Source organism: Panthera uncia, assembly GCF_023721935.1.
Source record: "Panthera uncia isolate 11264 chromosome C1 unlocalized genomic scaffold, Puncia_PCG_1.0 HiC_scaffold_3, whole genome shotgun sequence".
In the NCBI taxonomy this organism is placed as follows: Eukaryota; Metazoa; Chordata; class Mammalia; order Carnivora; family Felidae; genus Panthera; species Panthera uncia.
The window spans coordinates 59,484,003-59,508,447 of NW_026057584.1; the positions used below are offsets into that span (position 1 = coordinate 59,484,003).

The following is a 24,445-nucleotide window of genomic DNA, read 5'->3' on the forward strand; positions in this document are numbered from 1 at the left end:
CAGACCCAGGAGTGTTTATTTCTATGGTGAAAACCAGTTTTGCTGTCAACTCTGACATTTCTCACTGTATTATAAACCCATAAATGCCAAGGTCTTTCCCTCTACTTTATCTGTGTTTCAAGGGCCTACTGCCGTTACTTTTAGGACGACTATGGCACATTCATATTTTTGATTATGAGAAAGACACTGATTTATTCTTTATCTCCAAGCCATGAACATTATACTTGTGAGAAAGAATCCAAAAAGCCAGCAGAGAATGAAGTTTGATATTAAATTTTGATGTTAACCTAGTTCTAACAACAAAAATGAAAGGGTCAGGAATCACATTCTACATGCCAGCCACAAAATGCACTGATTTCTAGGCTTCAATTTTTAGAAAGCAATACTCTAGTCCCCACCCCTCTTAGAGGTGACTTTAAAAGAAAGGATATATTTGTTCTTCATGGGTAGTAAAGATCTTACAGATCTTTCCTTAGATGCCATAGTCTCTAATGTACCAGAATCCTCCTTTTCAGTCAATATTTACTTTATAGAATATGCTGTTTCTTGTACCAGGTAATCACACATTCTGGGCAAATACTTAATCGGGGGTAGGGGGGGATCTGTTATATTTTTCCTGACCTCAGGTTCTAGAAATGTGGTTTATTTGGGGTTAGATATGCCCCCTAGAAGCAAGGATTCCCCATCTAATGGGTCCATTGAGGGTTTCCTTTCTCAAAAAAAAAAAAAAAAAAAAAAAAAAAAAAGGTTTTACCACACTCTTGCTCAGACATCTTCGACCATTCCCCAATGCTTATCTTTGTATTTAAGACCCTGTAAGATCTTAGACCTTATTCTTAGACCTTGCCCTCTTCCTCCTACTTATGTATATGATAGTCTGGCAGAACCAGACCGCTTGATGCTCCTTGCCCATTTCTAGGTCAGCACTAATGTTCTTCGGTACGGAAGGCTTTGTTCCCAGTCTCTAGTCACTAACCTCCAGCCTTCCTGCAGGGCCACTTCAAGGCTATATATTCTCCATGACACTTTGCCTCAGGTACCCTCAGCTAGTCTCCTCCTGAAGCACTGGCCACATTCTGTCTTATGTTCAAGTTATTTGCAGATTCCTTTATGTCCTCTAGCAGGTTATAAACTTCCTGAGGACAGGAGGGTGACTTTTTTCTTCACCTTGCCCAGTTCAAAGCATCCAGCCTTGTCTCTGCCCAATAAGACACTCAACAGATATTGAACAGAAAATGAGTGCCCTAGAGTCAGAGATCCTGGCTTTTATATCCACTACTCCCCAATTAATTTGCTACACGAGAAAGTAAATCTCAGATAATCTATTTATAAAATTAGAAGCTGGAATGAAGAGATAAAATAAGAAGTAAATCAGTGGCAAAATACTTTTAGGAGATATATAATAATAATGATGACTTTACCTTGAGTATATTGCAAAAGTGATGGAACTGGGCTTTGAATTATTACTAAATATTTGAGATAAATCTTTGAGTTTCTTTTAGTGATAAATGTTCTTCTTTGGGCTTAATATGCTTAAAATATTAACCTATTATTCTGAGACAGGCCAGTAAGACAGGATTTTTTTTTTTTAAACTTGAATATGGGTTGTTCCAAAGTCATGTACAAGATGGTAACCAAAATGGAGAACGATATCATAACTCTTAACACTCAGGTTCAGTGGTGAGATTCATCTCATTCATCCTCGAATCTCTGTGTCTTAGTCAACAGGATTGTTTCACTGTAAGGTGGTATTATGAGTTGAATTTTGTCCCCCCAAAAAGGCAGGTTGAAGTCCTAACCCTCAATACCTAAGGATGTGACCTTATTTGGAAATAGGGTCTTTGCAGATGTAGTTAAGAGGAGGTCATTAGTGTGGGCCCTAATTCAATATGCATCTACGAAACAAGGAATGCCAAGGATCGCTGGCAAACCACCAGAAGCTAGGAGAGTGGCATGGAACAGACTCTCCCTCACAGCTCTCAGAAGGAGCCAATGTGCTGTCACCTTGATCTTGGACTTGTAGTCTCCAGCACTGTCAGACAATAAATTTCTATTGTTTAAGCCATCTAGTTTGTGGTACTTTGTTATGACAGCCCTGGGAGACTAACAGGTGCTGGGAGACTAACAGGGGGCAGCCCAGGGTCCAAGCCTAAGAATCTACAACCACAGACAGAATCATTTAACTCTCAGCTGGAACAAGGTTGTGCCTTTTAGGTAGACAGCTTCAAATTCCTTATGGAAATAGATAGGATTTGAGTTATTAACTAATGGATGTCTATGAAAGTCTATTCTTAATATGTATAAGACTGAGCCATCTACAAAGGACAGACAGAATTTGAGCAGGCAGAGGAGGGTCCGAAAGATTGTTCCCTGACTCAGCCACGCAGGAATGCTCTTCTAATGTTAATACACATAACTCTCCTCTAAAACTGTTTGGATACACATACTGCGAATGAATTCAGGATTTTTGTTGTTGTTGTTATCTTTTTTGTTTGTTTGTTTTTACAGTGCTCTGCATGGATTTAATGGACACACAAAACTGTTCTCGGTGTTTACCTGTTGCTTCATTTAAAGCTGGCTCAAGGCGTATTGTTTCTAGAAAATGCTCTAAAATTTTTTCAGGTGTTCCTGACATCACAGTATACCTGGATAAGAAATAAAAACATCATCAGTTTTTCAAAAGTGGGCAAATCATTAATGAATGACTTTTCACATATCTAAGTTTTTTGTGTGTCTTCTGTTTTGTTTTCGTTTACTTATTCCTTGTTTGAGTCCCAGAGAACCATTGTGACTTAACTTATGGCTCACATTCTCCTTATGGTAAGAGAGACCATGTACCTTGCCAAAGCCACACAGGAAGACGATGAAAAAACCCTTCACAAATTGAAGTAGTTACTAAAACGTTATTCTTTTTTCCCTACATGGAACTGAAGTAAACTTGGAGAGCGGCTCTAGCAGGCTGGGAACTGAGAAGCTTCAGCCTTGCTCCAAGGGGAATGGAAAGGAACATGTAAATCACAGGGCAGTTCGGGTCAGGCAGGGGGAGCTGGCGAGGGCAAGTGACAGTAAACTAGGTTACCCATATATGGGTTATTTGTAGCACAATCTCGGTCCCACATTGGATTCCCCTGCCTATTTCTGGAATGCTCTGTCTCTCCCAACTGTACACTGGTGTGTGCTTTGGAAACACAGCTAAGAATAAAACAAGAGAAAGGAAAACAAAACCCCAAACGCCACTGAGCAAACAAACTCCAGTAGCATCTGGATAGGAAATAAATCAACACTAGAAAATCCATAGATTTATTTCAACGTAAAATGTATATTATTTGGGGGTAGGGTGTGCTAGTCATTATTTCAGAAGATCCATCCGTGGGTTTCATCAACCAACAGGACAGGATTTATTTTTTAAACTGAATGTGGGCTATTTCAAAGTCATATCGAAGATGGTAACAAAGCAGTGAATGAAACCACAGGCAAAATACATTAAGGTGATCTGGGCACTCCTATGCTAAAACTCAGACTTTGCTTTTCTGCTTGGAATTTCACATAAAGCAAAATGATGGGAAGAAAAACAACAATGAAAACAAATGTTCAGAAAGCAGTGGTATGATTCGGCTCCAGGAGGACTCAGATTTCTTTGTCTCCTCACCAACACTCTTTCCTTGCCTGTTTGAGACCTTGGAGGAAGTGTGCTTAGATTCCAAGAACATCTCTAATGTATTAATCCTCAAGGTCTTAACCTCCTGCCTGAGGGAGTAAAGAAGAAGCAATCCAACATATAGCCCCATGCATGTGAGAACAGAGACTGAGTGAAACAACTCTGGTATTGAATGAGTAGCAAATGGACTCTACCCGGATGGTAAGGTGACCATTAGTTAAGACTATTCTATGTGTGCATGCTAGTGTGTGTGTGCACTCAGGACCAAAAAGAAGCTGAAGAGTTAAATCTTTGAGGAAACCTGACTTTGGAGCCTAGAGGAAGAAAGGGGGAATAGGAAAAAAAAAAAGATCTATTTTAACCTCACAAATATCACTCCTTTCTCAAAATAAATAAGGCAAAAGACAAGGGTTTTACCTCTCATAGGCAATGGCTATTTGAGGAAAGGAGAGGGTATATCGATAATGGCCTTGAACACTTAAATGGAAAAAACCGCTGAGTTCATTCAATAATTCCTGAAATACCTGATCCTTGGATAGTACTCACTAGGCAAGCTGGAAGATGGGTGGCACTGACCACATTAATAAGGAATCGGGCTGGAGAGGGCATCAGCATCTGTTGAGTATTTCCTACGCCCCAAACAGCTAGGTGGGCACTGAACAATGTCGTCATTGCTTATTCCTGCCAGTTAAATGTTATCTTCATTCTGCAGATGGAGAATCTGCTGGGCAAGGGGAGGCAGCAGGCCTATGGTCACAGAGTTAGTAAGTGCCAGATCTCTGCTGTGAGCCTCGTCTGGCTTCGGAGCACAAGCGTGTGTCTTGTGGCCCGGCTCTGTCTGTGCCCCAAGACGCTTGGGGCAGAGGGTATGTCTAGGTACCTGGAGCTCATTCTGAAAAGGAACTTGTTTGTGTCTGAAAACAAGTTTTATTTAAATAAGATGATAAATACATTACACAGAACACCAGTGACTTGTATTTGGCATGGCACTGGGCAGTCGTTGCTAGCAGGCTGTAAGCTTTCTGGCTGGTTACATGATGGGTATTTATTTCAGTTTGAAATGTGTTCCCTCCTCAGAAGTTTAACTCTGCCAGGTTGGCTTAACATTCTGGTGTTCTTGGTTCGGACATCCCTAGCTAGAGTATTTATGTCTGGCCACAAAGAATGAAGACCGAGGGGGCAAACCAGATTTCCTAACACCTCCTTAGAGAGAAGCGACATCTCTGCTCACCTCGTCAGTCTCAGACACCAGGAGATCTTGCTTTTGCTACCAAGGGCTCCCTCTAGTGGTACAGCTGCTGTGGCTGCCTTAGCCCATCCTCTCCCTCCTCAGCTCCACAGAGGGCAGTGCAGGTGTTGATATTCTTAGGTCACGGAACTCTGAAGAGAAAGGGCCAGGGAGCTTCTGGCCAGATGTAGCCATCTGTGAATTTGTAGCCCTGGGCTTGGCTGAAACACCATATTATTGCTTTGTTTCAGGCTGGACACTGCCAGACACCCTCTGCTTGACCTCTGTTTAACTGAGGGACTTGAATCCCAGACAGCACGGCTTTTTTCAGTTTATTTCATGAAGGAGCTATTCTAGTCCAAGTTAAAAAGAAGCCCAAATTGATTACATTATCCAAGCTGTGGGCTTTTAAGCCTGTGACAGAAAAATCTGTTCCTAATGCTAAGTCTGGAAATGAGGACACTTCTATCTGCACCTAGAACAACAACGACAAAGGATGGAGGGGAGGAGAACCTAAAAGAGACTATCTTTCTGCAAACAGGATGGACCTGAGCAATTGGGTGGTTGACAGTCTAAGGAAAAAGCAACGCAGTAACTAAAGCAGGAGCAGTCCCTTTAAATTCTCTCTTTCCTATTAGAATCACATAACCACACAGCAGAAGATAACCAAAATGGTAAATGTTTGAGAGCCTGAGATAGTTTATTCAGCATGAGAAACACTGTCTTGATATTGATGTTTTAATATCACACTCAGAGTTGAGTGGCTTGGGCAGTCAGGCAGCTTTGAAAATTTAAAATGTATACATGAAAAACTGTTCTGGATTTCTCAGGGGAAAAGTTAATCAGAAAAATAACATTATGGGGCACTGGGTGGCTCAGTTGGTTGAGCGTCCAACTTTGGCTCAGGTCATGATCTCACAGTTTGTGAGTTCAATCCTTGCATCAGGCTCACTGCTGTCAGCGCAGAGCCCGTTTTGGAGCCTCTGTCTCCCTCTCTCTCTCAAAAATAAATAAACACTTAAAAAAAAAAAAAGAAAAGAAAAATAACATTACAATTGGCACCAATGTGATGACCCTCTTTGAGTTCAAAAGGGATGATTTCTGAAAAGATGGAGGCCCTATATGTTCCTGAATTTAAAAAAAAAAATTTTTTTTAACCTTTATTTATTTTTGAGACAGAGAGAGACAGAGCACGAATGGGGGAGAGGCAGAGAGAGAGGGAGACACAGAATCGGAAGCAGGCTCCAGGCTCTGAGCCATCAGCCCAGAGCCCGACGCGGGGCTCGAACTCACGGACCGCGAGATCGCGACCTGAGCTGAAGTCGGACGCTTAACCGACTGAGCCACCCAGGCGCCCCTGTTCCTGAATTTTAAGTCTACCCACAGACATCGTTGTTGGCATATTGTCAAAGTTATCCAGAACATCAGGCCAAAATTCACTTACATGGTGCCATGCCCCCTTTAACTCTGGTCTGGCAAGAGAAAGCCCGACATGGAAAGAGACCCCTCGAGAGAATGACTTTTTCCTCTTCAGGGAGCTGATCTTGCCCAGCGCATTATTTTGTGCTGACGGATATTTCTTAAAGGGTGTGCTGTGAACATGCACACGTTTTTGAATTATATAAGAAATCTGGATCGGTCTACAGAACACAGAAAAGGAGATGTAACGGAAATCAGATCCAGGCCTAAAATAAACTGAATACATGGGCTTCTCCTCTTCTGTTCCCTTTAGTTTGATTTCATAAGAAAATCTATATTTGGAAGGCGCTCTGAATGGACTATGTTGTAACAAGCAAACGCTTTTGATCATTCCCCCATGGTATGAAGAGGTGAAAGAAGCGGGGCCTCCGGGGGACTTCTTGGTCAAATGTTTCAAGGTTAAGGAGAATTTTCAAGGCTTACTTTTTCAGGTGGCAAAATTTTCCTGAGACATCTGAGGCATTATTAAAGAATGCAGATCTACACTGTAAAATGCTCCAGATATATTTAAGCACACTAAAGAAAATCAGTGGGGAGGGACCTAACCTTCGCATTAAAAATATCTTCATTCTCGTCTTCCATGGGCTGAACGGATAACTGTTGAAAACATTCATGAGAGAACATTTTCAAGAATGGGTAGCAGCGGAAAAAAAAAAAAAAACATGAAGAATTCTGGATGGCAGTTTACAGATTTGGAAGTGAAAGAACAGTTTTTTATACGGTCTGTTTCATGTCAGCCCTTTTGAAATATATTGGTTTGCAGTGTTTACATGATAGTGGTGAGGATACAGTATTTACATACTGTATATTGCCATAGCAAGCTTCATGGCTGAAGGAAGAAAAGCACTGAAGTTGTCAGCTGCAATTGCTGCCAGCTTTACCATTACAAGCTTTGTAATCCTGGGCAAGTAGCTGGCTTCACTGAGCCTGCTTTTTCCATGGGTAAAAAGGAGTGTGTAGTCAGGATTAGATACAACACGCAAACTATATTATGGCTACTCAATAATATTCTATTTCTTCCCACCTTCTTTGAAAATACGTTGATTCATCCAGATGAAAATGTCTGAGCTTTGGGCTTTGAGTCTAAACAATAAAAATTCATCAGTTACCGTGAGTGGCCTGATTAAAGGGAACACCCCATTTGTGTTGCAAACAAAGGAAAATTACTTGGGATGCATTCTTTATCAACAGATTATTTGGTGACACTTCTTTGGCTACAGGATTGGTGTTTTTGTTATTCTAAGATTGAAAATTAATCTTTATTTTAAAAACAAGATTCTGCAATCTTTCACAATTTCTTAAAGCTACATTTCCTTTTTCTCCTGTCTTACTATTCAAGTGTTGGTACATTTGATGGAAAAAAGCCTCATGTAAGAAGTTGCAACAAAAGGGACGCCTGGTGGCTTAGGCGGTTAAGTGTCTGACTTCAGCTCAGGTCATAATCTCGAAGTTCATGGGTTCAAGCCCCACGTCAGGCTCTGTGCTGACAGCTCAGAGCCTGGAGTCTGCTTCGGATTCTGTGTCTCCCTCTCTCTCTGCCCCTCCCTTATTCATGCTCCATCTCTGTCTCTCTCCAAAATGAATAAACATCAAAAATAAATAAATAAATAAACAACAAAAAAAAAGAAGTTGCAACAAAAGATGGAACAGGATATAGGCATACTGAAAGAGGCTCAAGTTAAATAGAGAACCAAAGGGCGCCTGGGTGGCTCAGTTAGTTAAGCATTTGACTCTTGATTGTGGCTCAGATCGTGATCTCACAGTCGTGAGATCGAGCCTCGCGTTGGGCTCTGGGCTCTGTGCTGGGCATGGAGGCTGCTTACGATTCTCTTTCTCCCTCTCCTTCTCCCCCTCCCTGCTCTCTCACTCTCTCAAAACAAACAAACAAAACAAAACACCCTGGGAGCCTAAGAAGTGAGAAGCGAACACCCTTTTGATGTTAGCAGTATTGAGTACAGATGAGGCCAGATGGATGCTTCTAGACTGCAATCCACAGACGGTCTTATATTTGAAGTCTGGGTTCCTGCCAAAGATGCTCATTCTGATAACAAGATGAAAACAGTTCTCAAGAAATCCTACATGTGAAATTCAAATACCAAAGGTTCTTATCACCTCGGGCCTACCTATCCTCTGTGTGGCCTGGCACTCCTGTTTCCATTGTTCTCGCCGCATTCTGTTCCAAAGCTATCACGGTTGAACACTGTATGCAGAGAGTGTCCTTAGCGTAGGGGAAGAGTATCCTCTGAATTACTCCAGGCAGCACCGAGCTCAATGCAGTGCCAGAAATGGATACATTATACTCCACAAGATGTGTGATTAGTCAATAGAGAGAAAAAAAGTCACACACACTGCCGTCTTCCACAAAAAAGGAGAGCATGCTATTGTAGAAATGATGATACCATGTGAAAAGGTTAATCATAGTCTGGCAATTGCAGTGTTGGATGCAAACCTACTTTTGCTGAGGCTGTGAGTTTCCTTGATTAGAAGCCCTGTTCCCTGCTGGGACCTTCTCCAGCACCAAGACATCTTGGTCATGTTCTTTAAGTCTGACTGTATTCGCCTCAACGTCCTGCAAATACAAATTACACCACATACAGATGCTGCTGTTTTCTCAGACAATGAAAAAAATTTCAAACGCTTCAGAAACTCATTTGGTGCTTGTGATGCTAATTGTTGCATCTACAAATTAAGTCATTTTCAAAGTCAGGGCTGGAATGGTCAGAGATAGGACCAGATGAGGTTTGAGGCATATGGTTTTAAAACTCTGCTTTTACCCCAGATTCAGAAAAACAACCGGGTAGAGAGGAGTGTGGTTGTACTGTGAGAAACCTTTCAGAGAGGGTGGCATAACGGGAAGAGAGGGGAGCAAGTACACTTATCCTTAGAAAAATATGTGGCTTTCTTCTGAGGGTGTGTCATTTTCATAGGCATGCCCCTTTTCTCTCTCATCAAAAGATTCTGTTTATTTTTTTAAAAAATCAGCTCAAGGGGCACCTGGGTGGTTCAGATGGTTAAGCGTCTGACTTTGGCTCAGGTCCTCGTCTCACGGTTCATGAGTTCGAGCCCCACGTTGGGCTCTGTGCTGACAGCTCAGAGCCTGGAGCCTGCTTCGGATTCTATGTCTCCCTCTCTCTCTGCCCCTTCCCCACTCATGCTCTGTCTCTGTCTCTCTCAAAAATAAATAAACATTAAAAAAATCAGTTTGAAATGTGTTAAAAACATTTTTCAGTTATTTTGAATAATTTTATAAACCGTATCAATGATAATGATCCTAACCTGATTCTTTCCAAGAATTTTTTTTGGCTAAGTGTAAACTCCATGTGGTAAACTTCAAAGAGTTACTAAAGTTTACCTCTAAATTTCAATGTCACTTGAACAATTAAATTAAAAATCTTGACAGACTTTTTTTTCATCATTTGGTCCCCATTTTAAAAGAGATAACAAGTCAAATTCCGTGAGGCATTTTTTTCCTGTATTATTCAATGGTATAATTTTAAATTTAACTTTTTTGCATTAAGGGAACACATTTCTAAGACAAACTTTGTTGTCAGAGTCTTGTCCCCAAAGGCAAAGGCTTAAGGCCGTGTGAGAATAGGTGTTCATACATAAGGAACGGAGAATGACATTGTGAAGCATCATTAAGTAACTGCATTTAGAACTTCAGGGTAGGATAGAGAAAGATGCTAAGGCTGGGAGAGACAGAGAAGAGAGTGTGCTCTGTGTAGGAAAAGAGCAAAATGACCCTAGAGGAAACAGTCTCCCAGAGTGAACTCAAGCTGGGGCAGGCTGGACTGCAGGCCACCTGAGAGGTCAGGGCTGACGGGACACTGTCATCTTCCCCAGTAGTCCACAGACAGTCTTTCTAGGGGTTGTGTGTGTGGGAAGACCAGGGACCATCTCTTCTCAACCTCACCCACTCTCACAAATACTTTATTGAACAAGCTTTGAGTAGACCCATCTGCAGAGCCAACTTTAAGTGCAATTTCACGTCTCTGTCACCCCAGTTATTCTTCGCCTACCCGCTAAAGTCTGAAATTCCTTTAGTATGAATCAAATTGACATGAAGCACTTGAAAATGCTTGATTGGAGTAACCATGGGTGACGTTAATTCCCACTAAAATGTAATCACTGAATAAGTGAGGAGAGGATGTGATAATACAGGAAAGCTTCAGATTTGGGAAGACATAGGAGGTGGAGACTAAGAAAGTCTAGGATGGAGAAAGACCTGGGGAGTGAGGTAGGAAAGGACACAAAAGGGCAAGCCTAGAATTTCCAAAGAGAAATGGCTCAGACTTTGGCATTTGGCCAAGGCAGTCCCTAGATTTTTTTTTTTTTTTAATTCTCATGGGCCAGTATGGGTGCGTCCAATTATTTGGTGTGGCACACGTGCCATATTGGCAGCTTTACTGGAATATCACCCTTGGATCCCAGAACGCACACCAGCACATTGAACATACCAGGTTTAGAACCAAGGCTCTTTGTTCCTAGAGCATTCAGTAGTCACAGTACCGCTCAGTTAATACCACACTCTGATCTTTGCTGGTCTGTCAAAAGGAAAAATGGGATACTTCTCAGCCACACTGCCTTGGACTCACCCTCAGGATCCGGTTGAAATCCTCCTTGTCCACTCTTAAGAAATGGCAATTATCTTCTCGCAAGACGATAGAAGCAGCTCTTGGGGCATCGTTCACTAGTGCTAACTTGCCAAAGTCATCCCCCTCATGCAGGGTACAGACCACACCCTGGAGGGAGCAGAACATTCAGATGAACAGGATCCCTGAATCTGAGCAGACAGCCATTCTCCTCATGCTACAAGACCCCCTTTACCCAAAACACTGTATATATAAATGGACTGCGCCAGGGATGCCAAAGGAGAGTTACAGAATTAGATTATAATGTTTTATTTTTCTTTCATTTAGTAATATGGGCTATGGCCTAACTAAAATGTACACATTTAATGTATTTATTTTAAATTGATACAACATCTATAAAGAGATGAGCCCCAGAAAGTTCAACTCGAATGAGTATAATAATTTAGATAATCTGTGACTGGAGATGCAGTAATGTCTTTTCTACACCGAGTAACAATGTTGTTGCAGGTTTAATTATAGCACTCCAATACTTAGAGCCACACTAGTAAATGGAGCATAATAAAGTTTCACAAAGAAAAAGATATATATACCTTGCCATAAATGACTACATTCACTGATCCTTTTAGAATAATGTACCAGGAGGTGCCTTCTTCCCCCTGGTTAAACACTAGACACAAAAAGATGAAAAGACTTATGACAAGAATAGAAGCACATCAATATAAATTACAGCTTATCAAATCATCATTTTTAAGTCCCCAGAATTATACATTTACTCCAGAAGGAAAAAAAAAGTCACTGGCAAATACTAACTTATTCAGGTGGAATGGTATTTCCTTTTCTATAGAACACGAAAGAAACATAGATACCACACTACTTGCTAGGCTCTAAAAGGTATGGATTTACTATTGAGCCATGTGCCAGGAATCCATTTCTTAAAGCGATAAATACACTTTCCCCCACAGTCCATCAAAACTTATTACGCTATCGAAAATAGTTTTTAAAAGTAATCTTCACGCTAGTGTGTGAAGTTTGAAAACGTGCAAATCAGGACTACATATTGTTTATGGATATGTGTCTATATGTTACTAAAAAATGAGTTGTGATAACACTCACTGCACATAGGGTAGGAATTACCTTGGGGAGGGAAAGAAAACAATGAGATAAAGGAAGGAACAAAAGGGCTTCATTTGTATCTATAATTTCATTCTTTAGAAAATATGAAAAGATAGTATCATGTCCGTGTTTGATGAAGATAAAAAAAGGTGCTGGTAATAATCTCTATTTTTTTTGTTGGAAATACTTAAATATTTCTAATAAAATGAAAACAATCAGTAAGTCTGAATGAAAAAAAATAAATGAGAAGTTAAGTCATCAGTGATGATAAAAATAAAAAATCTTAAAGTGAACCATTAAAATGTAAAGAGAAAAAATTCTTCCTAAAATTAATATCCATGTTAGAAATACCACTATTGATGACTGGAAGTAAAACATTTTGAAATGTAATCTTTATAACACTTTTTCGCTTTTACGATTCATGTTCCTGCTTCTTCGACTAACACAGTCTGAAGAAAGAACAAGATTTTCCAAAGAACCTCTCTTGAAAAGTTAACAGGTGTCCATTTAAAAAAGCGTCTTATGTTTCACTCGATTTAAAAAGTGTCAGTTTAAATGGAACAATGTTTTTCTTTATTGCAGAACTTTGAGAACCTTAGTATGCTCAGGTGTCTTCTGACTCTCCAAGGGAGATTAGAGAAAGCGGCCTTTCCTGCCTTGAGTAGACCAGGAGCCACGTTTACCAAGAAGGATTTTGTAGAACTTGAGGAAAAGGATGGCTTAAACGATTCTGTTCACATTCACTAATATCAAATTGGAACGTCTTGCTTCCAAATGCCCTCACAGAACTAAACAAGTTGGGTTCTGAAGAGATAAGAATATATTAGCACTGCATTGGTATTTGGGGCAAAGAGTTTCTCTCAGGCTCAGAACTGGTAGAGCAAGTGAGAGAAGAAAACCAAGCAGGGCGATTTGTCACTCTAACTAGGGATCTGGAGAGACAGACTTGTTCTCTGAAAATCAAATTCAAGTGAAGCTGCGTGAAAAGGTCCTTGTAGGGTCCTTCCTGAAGAGCAGTGACTTCACCGCACCCTCTTTAAATACTGCCTTGAGTCAGCAGGGAGCCAGTGGAGACTCAGTCTGGCAACTGCTACCAACCTGGGTCCAGAAAACCCTAGGGCAGCATAATAACAGGCACATGCTGGGAATAGTCGCGAGGCTCGAGAAACCGAACTGCCACATCATGTCCTTCCAGGTCTGACTTGGCCCCCCAAGAAGGAAAGCATTTGCAGTCAGGTTCCCATGGCATATGCTCTTGAGAAGCTCGCCAGGCACAACGTCCCATTACGTTTACTTACACACGGTTCCTCCTTTGGCATGAGACTCAAAAATGAGAACACCTGCTAACTCTCGTTTCACCTAGAAGAAAAAGAGAAAGAATTGGGAAAGGCCAGATTGGGGGGTGGGGTGGGACTTGTTCTCCTGAGCAGTGCTGAATGTACCCTTCTGTTCACACAGCCATTTCCCACTTCGCTAGCTGCTAGTCTTGTCTAGAACCACTTTCACCAAATTTGCCACTAGATTCACTTATTTTTGGGAGAGCATAAGCAGGGGAGGGGCAGAGAGAGGGGGACAGAGGATCCAAAGCAGGCTCTGCACTGATAGGCTGACAGCTTGATGCTCAAACTCATCAACCGTGAGATCATGACCTAAGCTGAAGTCGGACGCTCAACTGACTGAGCCACCCAGGTGCCCCTACCACTAGATTCGTAAGGCTCTGACAAAAGCTATCTTATAAGCTAATTCATTCAAAACAGTCTCCCCAGAAACCATTTAAAACGTGGCTTCACATGTATGAACTAGCTAATATCTCTGCCAGTCTTCCATTTTGGGTGGGAATATCATCGGACCCTGCTGCTATGAGAGGCTCTTCCTTGCATCACACATACTACATCACCACACACACACTGGAAAATTCAAATGAAACTTCAATGTGCGGGCAGATTTATATTCCTACATAGCTAATTGTTTTAAAATCCTAAATTATGGTTGCAAATCTTGGCTCTAATTCCCTAAGAACAAAGTGACCTCAGAATTTCCCCCAGTGCCTGGGTACCTGGGGTTTGAGCTAGAAGAGGAGACTCCCCATAGTCCTTTCAATTCCACCACGCTGAGCAAGTCACAGCAGGGGCGTGCTGGGGACCTGGAGTGCAGGCAGAGAAAAGGAGTCTCCCCTCACTTCTGTCTACAGCATGAGCTCATGATACCTACAAAGTGCAGGGGCACTCCAGCTGAGGCGCCCAGGCACTAGACCTATCCCCATCTCCCACGGACAGAGTGAGGATGACAAGGGCAGTGGTATGTGGGAAGGGTGGCTGTGCTAGACTACACCCCTGAATGCCCTATGTAGGTAGGTGAGCAAGCTTCTGGACCCACAGTAGTGCAGCAGGAGAAGGATGGGAAGGCAGCTCCATCTGAGTTGAAGGGGGAGGGGTTTGGAACCCTTCTGCTTGGAGCTGTGGCAAGTGCCTCATTGCTCTCGGCAGAGACCTGACCTCTGCCCCCAGAGAAAGGACCAGACATTGCTACCATGCATGTGGTAGCATAATGCCAGCAAGTAAGCTGGGAATGATAGGCAAAGCAGGTATGTAGACATTGCTGAGGGGCCTCAGAATATGATCTGTGAATATTGAAACAACTTCTATTTACTATTATTATTGAATTATTAACATATAGGAGACTTGTGCTACCTGGAAAACACATTCCTATATTTCTTCTATGGGAGGATGTATTTCTGTCCCTATTCGGAGCCAAATTTCTGTCCACTGCCTTCCTAAATAACCTCATCATGTAAAAGTTCAGAGTCAGACATAGCCATTGGGCCATTTTTCACTAATGGGCCCTGCTACCGTGTCCTAACATATCTGAGGCAATGTTTCCTTGAACCTTCTGCTTCCTTCTCCATAGGGCAGCACACCTGGGCAAAGCCGGCCCTGTGGGCCAAGACAGGCCATCTTGATTTTTCTCCTTCCTCTATATTTCATGGAAGGGTCTCAGAGTTCCCCTTAAGGTCTGGATCTTTTGTCAAAGTGCACAGATTCCAAGATTCAGGTTTTGAAGAATGAAGTACATTTTCCAGTCTTACCCACTCACTCATACTGCTTCAGGGTTTAGGGTACGTGAACAACTACTAACAACATGGTAACACTTGATCCCATTTGGGGACTATTCTTGAGTGTAACTTCCTTTATGTCTCATGAGAGAGAGTAGGCATGATTTATGAAGAATTCAGGCATTCCTTCACCACCACCCCCATGCCAAAATACACTCCTTCATTGCTAACAGTGCATTCAACACCTCCCCTTCCCGAGCATGCTCAACAAGGAGACGACCTACTGTTGTAGAAAGATGGGATAAGGCCTTAATGTGAATGAGCTCTTCATAGATAATCTCTAAGTCATCCACGGTCCTCTGGCCAGGTCTACAAAGAAAAAAGTAAGAAGAAAACAAAGAGAAAAATGTCATCACAAAAGCTTGAGATATAGAAATGGATTCAGTAATGTGTTTAGGGATTTCCTATGAGAAATCTCTATGAAAAGACTTTGACAGAAGAAAAGATCCTGCCATTAGAACCCCTAAAGGGATTTTTGAATCGAATGTGTTCCTTGATGGAAGAATGTGCATAGTCCTCTTCCCTTCCAATCTGAGGGAGGAACATCTCCACTCACATTGTAGTTGGCTAACTTATCTCTCACTCTGTAGATGATTGCTCTAAAAAATTGCTTGTCATTACCATCAGAATCAGTAACTGCAAAACTTGTCTTTTAACGCAACTACGAACAATTGATTTCATTAGCTGGATGACTGATCCAAATTCCTTGGGATCCTGTGTGATGTCTTAGCCTAACAGAATAATGCTGCTGTTACTATTGTTTCAGATGATGTAATATGTTTCTAGACAGGACTCAAATAGAGGATTAATGTAGACTCAACATTTTCTTACTTATCCCTGAAGAAGTGAGGGCATGAGATGAGCAGAAAGCAAACAGCAGTGTCTAGGATTAGTACTAAAGGGAAAGAAGGAAGGTACACACTCTCATTTCCCCAAATCTGTTCCATGGATGACAGCTCTTTCGTGAGATGTCAGTGTATGGTTTTTTTTTTTATAAATTATTTTTTTTATATAAATTGTTTTAAACTAGTATCCAACAGCCTGCCTTTGAGGATAGAATATGGAAGTGTTATGGACGTTTTGGCATGGGAGGACTGAGTGGATTCCTAACCATCTTTAATGTGTGTGACTATTCTGGAATCACTAGTAGTGTTCAATTACACACCAATGATAATCAATACGATTGATCAATAATTTGGGTGTTCTATTGCTCCCTGCAATATAAGGAACCCTGGCTAATGTGTTTTTGAAACTTCAAAACAAACAAAGGGGTGATCAAATCTCAAAGAGCTATGTGGAAGGACAGGCAGCATTTACTTTCCGCTAATTGTTGCAATCATGTATGTTACCTATTCTGTAACCATCAGTCTGTTTTCTGTATTTTGTCCTGAAATTCCAACAATTTATGATATTACTCAATGTTACCGTATGTTAAACATTTAAATCTTAATGAGCTACTGATGGTATTTCATCCTTAATTGCATTACATTTTAAAAAGTGTTCCTTGGTCGGATAAATTTGGGTGTGTTGGAGTACTGAACACAGCACTGGATTTTGAGTATGCAGATCAAGTTTTAATCTCAGTGCAACCACTCAGCAGCTATGTGGCATCAGTACCAGTCTCATCTGCAAACTGGGGACAATACCTTCCTGAGAGAGACGCGAGAGCAAAGGAAGTAGCGAATGTGAAGGTGTTTGCGTATTTAAGTGGGAAAAAAAACAGCAAAGTGATTTTCAAAGCTCAAACCCTTGTTTAAGAAGTTTTAAACAGGGGCACCTGGGTGGCTCAGTCAGTTAAGTGTCTGACTTCAGCTCAGGTCATGATCTCACGGTTGGTGGGTTCGAGCCCTGCATTGGGCTCTCAGCTGACAGCTCAGAGCCTGGAGTCTGCTTTGGATTCTGTGTCTCCTTCTCTCTCTATCCCTCCCCCACTCACGCTCTGTCTCTCTCTCTCTCAAAAATGACCATTAAAAAAAATTTTTAAAAAATAAGGTAAACAAACAGATAAAGTATATATACTTTCACAGATAAAGTATAACATGTGGGCCAGCAAATTACATCTAAAACTTAGTCATTGGATAAGCAGTTTGAGCAATCAAAACTGAATTGTGAATATCCTGAAATAGTTGATTGGGTTAAATCATTTTGCCGCCATATTATATATCATGTAGGGAGTTGATCGAGTGGGACTAACTGGAGGAAGAAAGCTCTATGCATACCTTGCACATTACCTTCTCAAGGGCAACTTTGATGCGAACAAAAGAATATGGTATCTTTCTCTTGTAGCATCAACAGAGGATGTTTCCTAATCCTGACTATTCAAAGGGACACGTACTAAATCCGTGACCCAGGGGGATGCCAGCCAGCTTTACCTCCTGTGAAGGATCACCACTGAAGGACACAGCTGTGCACCAATCCAGTGCTTCAGGGCAGATCTCAGACAGTATGGGACCCAAAGATACCGAAGAAAAAACTATGGCCATGGGGGCTCTAAAGGAGCCAGCCCTTCTTAGTAAGGGGCCTAATCTACTACTTGACTTAGACATGGGGATTTCGAAACTGGGACCCTTGGGGATTTAAAAGTCAATTGAATCACCCCAGCTGATCTACCACGATAGAGGCAGCTAATGTGAAAGTCTCAGGTAGGCATAATAGGATTATGGCTCTTCAGCATGAGGAGCGGCCCTGCTGTTCCTGCTACTTGACATCAGCTGCAAATAGCATGGACCCTCCTAGAAGCTTGGCTAAAAGGGAAAACAGTTGCCAAGACTCATTCTCACCTCCATGGGGAGGAAGAAAACTCAGCTGGGAAAAGAAAAGGTTAGAATTTATCTCTAAAATCTTGACAGATTCGAAGTTGGAAATCCATTCATTGTGGAAATCCAAATCAATGTGAAATCCATTCTGATCAACTCTTATGGCATTAGAATCTATAAATCCTATTATATTAAAACTGATTGTGGGGGCGCCTGGGTGGCGCAGTTGGTTAAGCGTCCGACTTCAGCCAGGTCACGATCTCGCGGTCCGTGAGTTCGAGCCCCGCGTCAGGCTCTGGGCTGATGGCTCAGAGCCTGGAGCCTGTTTCCGATTCTGTGTCTCCCTCTCTCTCTGCCCCTCCCCCGTTCATGCTCTGTCTCTCTCTGTCCCAAAAATAAATTAAAAACGTTGAAAAAAAAATTAAAAAAAAAAAAAAACTGATTGTGTATGCCAACTATACTTTGATAAAAAAGAAAATGAAGGGGCTCCTGGGCTCAGTCGTTTGAGCGTCTGACTCTTGACTTTGGGTCACGTCATGATCCCAGGGTTGTGGGATCGAGCCCTATGTCTTGGGATTCTTTCTCTCCCTCCGCCCCTCTCCCCTGTTCATGTTCTCTAAGACGAAAAAAAAAAAAAAAGAAAATGGTTATATTTCATCCAAGAGTTAAAACGTATAATGAAGAATGCTGTCCAGTCATCAATGCAGCATATTGCAAATTTGACGCAGTGGTTCAAGGTTGCCCTGTGAGCCACGCTAGGTAGTCTTAGGACCTGCATCAGAGTGTGGGAGAGGAGAAGTGAAGACAGTGACTCTGAAGAATTTCTGAAATCTCTTCACCGCCCTGCTGCCCCACACAACTGAGCACTGCCTGGAGCTCCACTTACCCCTTCCCCCCCCCCCCCCCCCCCGCTTCCCCCCCCCCCCCCCCCCCCCAATTATTTCCCAGTGTCTTCTCTGGTCTGTTATTCTTTTGTTTACTGCCATTAGCTCGGTGCTCAGTGTGTTCTACCTTCTCTCCCTGGGGAAAAAGACAAAAAAAACCCACCTTTCATCTATGTAATGCTGACACCTAAATCTTTATCTCCAAACAGACTTCGTTCCTGAGCTCCCAGAGTTTTCTGGCCACCTCCATCTCCTCCTAGATAAGCCATAGGCACTACAAGTGCTCCCTCATCATCACACAAGGATCTGTGAAGCCAGATCTCAATCTTCCACATCTTCCAGACACATTCATCTCCCCTCTCTTCACACCTTACCTCATGGCTCTGCTCTCTGCTCCAGCCATACCAGACATCTCTGTATCCCTCCAAAATGCTAGGCTTTCTCGTGTCTCCAAGACTTTCCACATGCTCTTTTCTTTGCTATATCTTTTTCTGCTGCAAGCCCAACTCAGACGTCATCTCTCCCAGCTAAAATTGGTTGTTCAACCCTTATTCTTCCATGGCACATGGTCCTGCTGCTGTGGTGATTACAACATACTGTGAAGAATGCTCTTTGTTTAAATATCCATAACTCTAGTCTGCTCTTCTCAAGAGAAGCAGCATCTGGTAGTGCAAAGGGCACTGGATTGGAAGCAGAAACTGGACTGGAGATCTAAATCAGGAACTTCCTAGGTATGTGATTGGTGTAATGCCTTGTTTCTGCATCTGTAAAATGGGAATAATTAATACGATTGTCATAAAGATCACAGGAGTTAATATATGCAAAGTATTGATATATTGGAAATAGAGCACAAGTGCAGGATGGCATTATCACCAGGGTGGATGTTCAATATGAATGAAGACACACATTCCTACAATTCATGCTGAACTGAGGGTCTACCCAAGGGAGAAGGCAGCAGTATTATGAACCAGTTCTTGTTCTGTGCCCAAGGGAAATGGGGGCTTATGCTCTGCCATCCTGCCTATCAAAGGTCAAGTAAGATGACGTGCCCATGACACAACTCACTTTGATATGGCACACGTTTGTGTCATGGCAAATATTTCATTAATAATGAAGGAAGGACATAGGGTGAAAATATTGAACCTCATCTCTTACTCCAAATCCCATAAAATGATAGAAAAGACATATTTTCTATAGGATTATAGATTTTATTCATCCAGCTGTGAGGAAGAAATTACCATGTTAGACCAGCTGAAGTCACTCAGTAGAACTAAATCAAGATCAGTGGCAGCTTGGACAGAGGTGACCACCCAAGACCAAGTAGCACCTGTGGGGCTCAGCCCTTTTATGGACTTATTTTTATCTACCATGCTAACGATCTGATTGGAAAGGTATTTTATAAAATTTTTAAATGTTTGTTCATTTTTGAGAGAGAATGAGAGAGAGCATGGGCAGGAGGGGGGTAAAAAGAGAGGGAGACAGAATCCCAAGCAGGCTCCGCACCAGCAGCGCAAAGCCTGATGCAGGTCTTGAACCCACAAACTGTGAGATCATGACCTGAGCCAAAGTCAGACGCTCAACCGACTGAGCCACCAGGCACCCCTGGAAAGGTATTTTAAAATCCAAAACAGCACTGAAAACAAACAAGCATCACCATCACCACAAACCACATAATAGTACTATGGGCAGACAGAGTTTTAGGAATTCTTGGGTGACAGAGAACAGATAGGGATAAAACCTGTGAGAAATGACTGGAAGTGGCCACAGCTCAATATTCACAGAAAACCACCACAGGAGGAAGACAGCAGATGAGATAAGGGCAGGACAGCGTCAGAGCGGTTCATCAGAAGACTGCTTCTTTCAGGTCAGTGGCCTCTTTTCCCAGGCCCCACAGTGAGCAGTGGGCAGTGGCAGAGTTTACTGCCAGGTGAAACCTTGAGACCTGCTCTCTAAAACATGCCCGGGGAGAAGCCTGAGAGAGAAGCCCTGGGCCCTCCTGCCGGACACAGAGGAGGAAAAGGAGTAGCAGCTCTTCCAGGAGCAAAATACCCAGAAAGGCCCCATTCCTGGGAAATCCTCCTTAGTTTGGCAACTAGTGGGAGGAAGAGGGGTGGCTTCAGCTTGCCTGCTCCCCCACGTGCCTCTCACAAAGCAAAGCCTGCCAGGAAACATGGCCTCCGCTGCCTTCAGGGGCAGCTCTGATGGGGATGCAGACCACACCTACACAGAAACCCATGTGGCGGCTTATTCTACCCCCTGGTCCCCCATTCAGCAATAGCCACTCCGGAGAAGTAAACACTTCCCTGGGGACTTGCTGGGTGCTGTGGAGAAACCCATGGCAGCTGTTTGAAACAGGATGGAACAAAGCTTAAAAACAGTTTAGTCTCCGAGTCCTAAATAACATTCAAAATGAAAGGAAAAAAAAAGAAAAGAAAGCTACAATCCTGTGGTCTAAAGCGGTCAATGTAATCACGGGGCAGGCCACAGTTATTTGGCAAGCCACCCAGGTAGCAGTGAACTTTTTGGTTCTGTTTACAGCCAATGTTTTAATGAGGTGAGAGAAGCTAGGACTGCAAGGTGTGAGGGGACTTACTCTAAAAAATGAGTATATTCACAGTCAACAAAGCAATAAAAGCATTTGTGAGAGGTTTGCCACAAGCAAACTCACTGATGTTTCAGGGGGCCTTGACTTGTCGCTAGGACTGAAAGTTGAGGGAAGTCCCAGGGAGGAGATCAGATGGAGCACGGGCGGCCAGCCTATGCCCACGAAGGTGGATCACAATCCTAGCCCCTCTCCTATCCCAGGTGGATCTTCCGGATTGTGGCAGCGATGACGGAAAGGCAGCCCAGCCTCTCCCAAGGCCGCCAGCTCGGAGCTGCTGTGCCATCTAGTGTCTCAGAGAAGATTCCCCTCTCTACTCAATCTTGATCTGCAGCTTTCCCCAACCCCCCCGCCAAAGGGCACCTGATAACAACTAAAAGTGAGCCTTCCCCACCACAATCACTGAACAAAGTCACATTTTAAAAGCGGGTTTCTCATGGCAAACAGTGGCATTAAGCACCTCTCACGCTTTGGTCTTTACGGGGGTGACAGGGAAAAAATGGAGAAGAGGTCCTGCAAATCAGACCCCAGCCTGTTCAAACGGTAATGAAAGGGTCCCAAGGACTGAAGGCAATTTGGCTTTCAAGAGTCAAGGGAACACTGTGCCCCAAGCGGGAGGAGGGAACCCCATGCACCTTCACAGAGTAACCTATGAGGCTGGGGAAGTGAATTGACTCTCTGGCTGCTCTGAGTGGCAGCCGGTGAATGTACCTGGTCTTTACTTGTCCTTCTCCAGATGTCACAGGGAGAGATATTAGGCATCCCTGCTTCTTTACAAATCTGCGTGGTGCCACATTGATGTGGATTTGTCGGATCCTGCTGTGGAAAGGCCTAGTTTCTGCAGGGGATGCATTCTGGCAGCAATGTCTAGTTACAGACAAGATAATAAACGGGGATGGATGGAGAAGCAGTTTATACATTAAAGGATGGGAGGGCTCAGGTGATATTGGAAGCTGCTGGTAAATACAGTTTTATCAAGGAATTTATCAAGGTCAGAGACTGAGCTCCTCAGTTATTGGAACGTGGATAAAATGAGGGATTCGTCCAGACACCAAGCAGCACGTGGGCATGGCCAGTGGTAAAATATGCAGGTGAGAGAATAAATAAGCCATTCTTCTAGACCTGTCGTCTAGTAGACCTATTCTCTGGTGCATGGGAAAAATACCCAGAAAAGTCAATGTTATAAATATCTAGTAAGCCATGGTCATGCTTCAAAATAAAGGAAATGCTTTATTATTTTTTTTCTGAGGGGTGGGGGTGGAAATGCTTTATTTTTCTTGCAACACTCCACCTCATCCCACCTCACTGTTCTGCTTATAAGTCATTTCTCAAACGTGGTCATTTTCCAACACCCTTAAGATTGTGAGAGCTCACCTCTTTCCGCTTCCCTTAAAGGAAGTTTGGTTTTATTTCCCACCCTCTTGTGTAATAAACCAACAAAACGTGTTTCTTTTCTTTACCTCCCAGGATCCTTGCTTCTTAAGAGTTACATCTTCCATGTTAGAGACATTCCAGGAACCTGGTGACTGGACATTTGCAGTGTCCTGTCCAGATCTCTCTGCTCACTTCTCTGCCACACCACCACCCCTTCGCCTTATCTTTAACCCAGAAAAGAACACTTTAGGTTTATCAGATGCAATTAGGCATTTTTTAGTTCTGATAGCAAAGCCTGTACATCCCTATGTACATTCTTTCCTTTATTTGTGAGGTTAGAAATGAACATTGTCCACCATTGCAGTAAAGGGCAGATGCTTTATGAATATTTGTGAGAAATGAAGTCACCCTCATCAGGACATGGGTAAGGAGCCATAATTAAGGCCCCCGAGTGCTAAGTGTTTTTAGGAGAAAGTAATTTAAGGTTTTTCATGTTTAGAAATTGAATATGCCCAACATACTTCCAGCAAAAGTGGTTACTATGGGGACACACCAGAAGTTTAATATTAAACCTTTTAAAAGGTGCAAGTACAAATATTTTCCTGCAAAACATCTAAGCAGCAAGTTGAGAAAACAACAAATTTAGATGGCATCAGAGAGTATAGCTACCTGCCTTCGTGTATGATGCATATATACAATCAGATAGAAAATGCAAACAGTTTTTGAGGAGGTGCTTTGTATACGCATTATTACTTTTTCCTTGCAAAAATTCATTCTTACTTTTTTTTCTTTTTGCAAAAATTAATTCTTAATCAGGGACAGATGGACTACCTATATTTCTTTGGATTTCACTTCTTATTTAATAAACACACTAGAGAGGGTGAAGTTGCAACCTAATAGAGAAGATTGAATATTCTCCATGAAAAAAAAAATGGAATGAAATTGGCTTTGGAGTAAGCAGACATGGACTCGGATCCTGGCTCAGCCACATATACTTCCATGTGATGTCAAGGAAAGCACTTGACATCTACTAAACTCAATTTCTTCAAATGTAAATCGTGGATAATAACATAAGTCCTACTCATTGCATAGAGTGGTTTTGAGGTTCAAGGACATGATGTATATAAGGTCACTATGTAAACTATACAGTGTGATTCATACATTAATTATTAAGTTTTGTTTGTAATTCTGGCCAGTGGGTTGATGTGAGTATTTTTCTAAGTAGATGACAACGCTTGTACTCCACTCAGGTCCATGAGGTCGTAATTGAGTAAGATGAGATTAGTCTGTCATAATTATTATATATTTTTAAGATTATTTATTTATTTTGACAGAGAGAGACAGAGCACGCACAAGCAGGGGACGGGCAGAGAGAAGGAGAGATAGAATCGGAAGCAGTCTCTGCGCGGTCAGCGCAGAGCCTGATGTGGGGCTCGAACTCACAAACTGTGACATCATGACTGAGCCAATATCAAGAGTCGGATGCTTAACCGACTGAGCCACCCAGGCGCCCCTGTAATTATTATTTTTAAATCAAATACCCATGACGTCTTTCCTCACCAATGCTCTAAGAATAAACCCAGCAGGCCATTTTGAATCCTGTTTGGCTTGGGAAAGGTGGTAGGCCACAGTAAAGAATACAGACTC

At 42.4% G+C, this 24,445-nt stretch overlaps 1 protein-coding gene across 1 annotated transcript in view; it reads right to left on the reverse strand.

Annotated features, from left to right (window-relative positions):
- The window catches only part of RAPGEF4 (Rap guanine nucleotide exchange factor 4), a 289,328-nt gene that overhangs the window by 52,398 nt on the left and 212,485 nt on the right, over positions 1-24,445 (reverse strand). Inside the window, exons 11-16 of the mRNA XM_049615513.1 lie at positions 15,407-15,491; positions 13,369-13,429; positions 11,548-11,624; positions 10,961-11,107; positions 8,819-8,934; positions 2,557-2,645 (exon numbers count right to left, since the gene is read on the reverse strand). Of these exons, the coding sequence (XP_049471470.1) occupies positions 2,557-2,645; positions 8,819-8,934; positions 10,961-11,107; positions 11,548-11,624; positions 13,369-13,429; positions 15,407-15,491 (575 nt within the window). The remainder of the gene's footprint in view (positions 1-2,556; positions 2,646-8,818; positions 8,935-10,960; positions 11,108-11,547; positions 11,625-13,368; positions 13,430-15,406; positions 15,492-24,445) is intronic.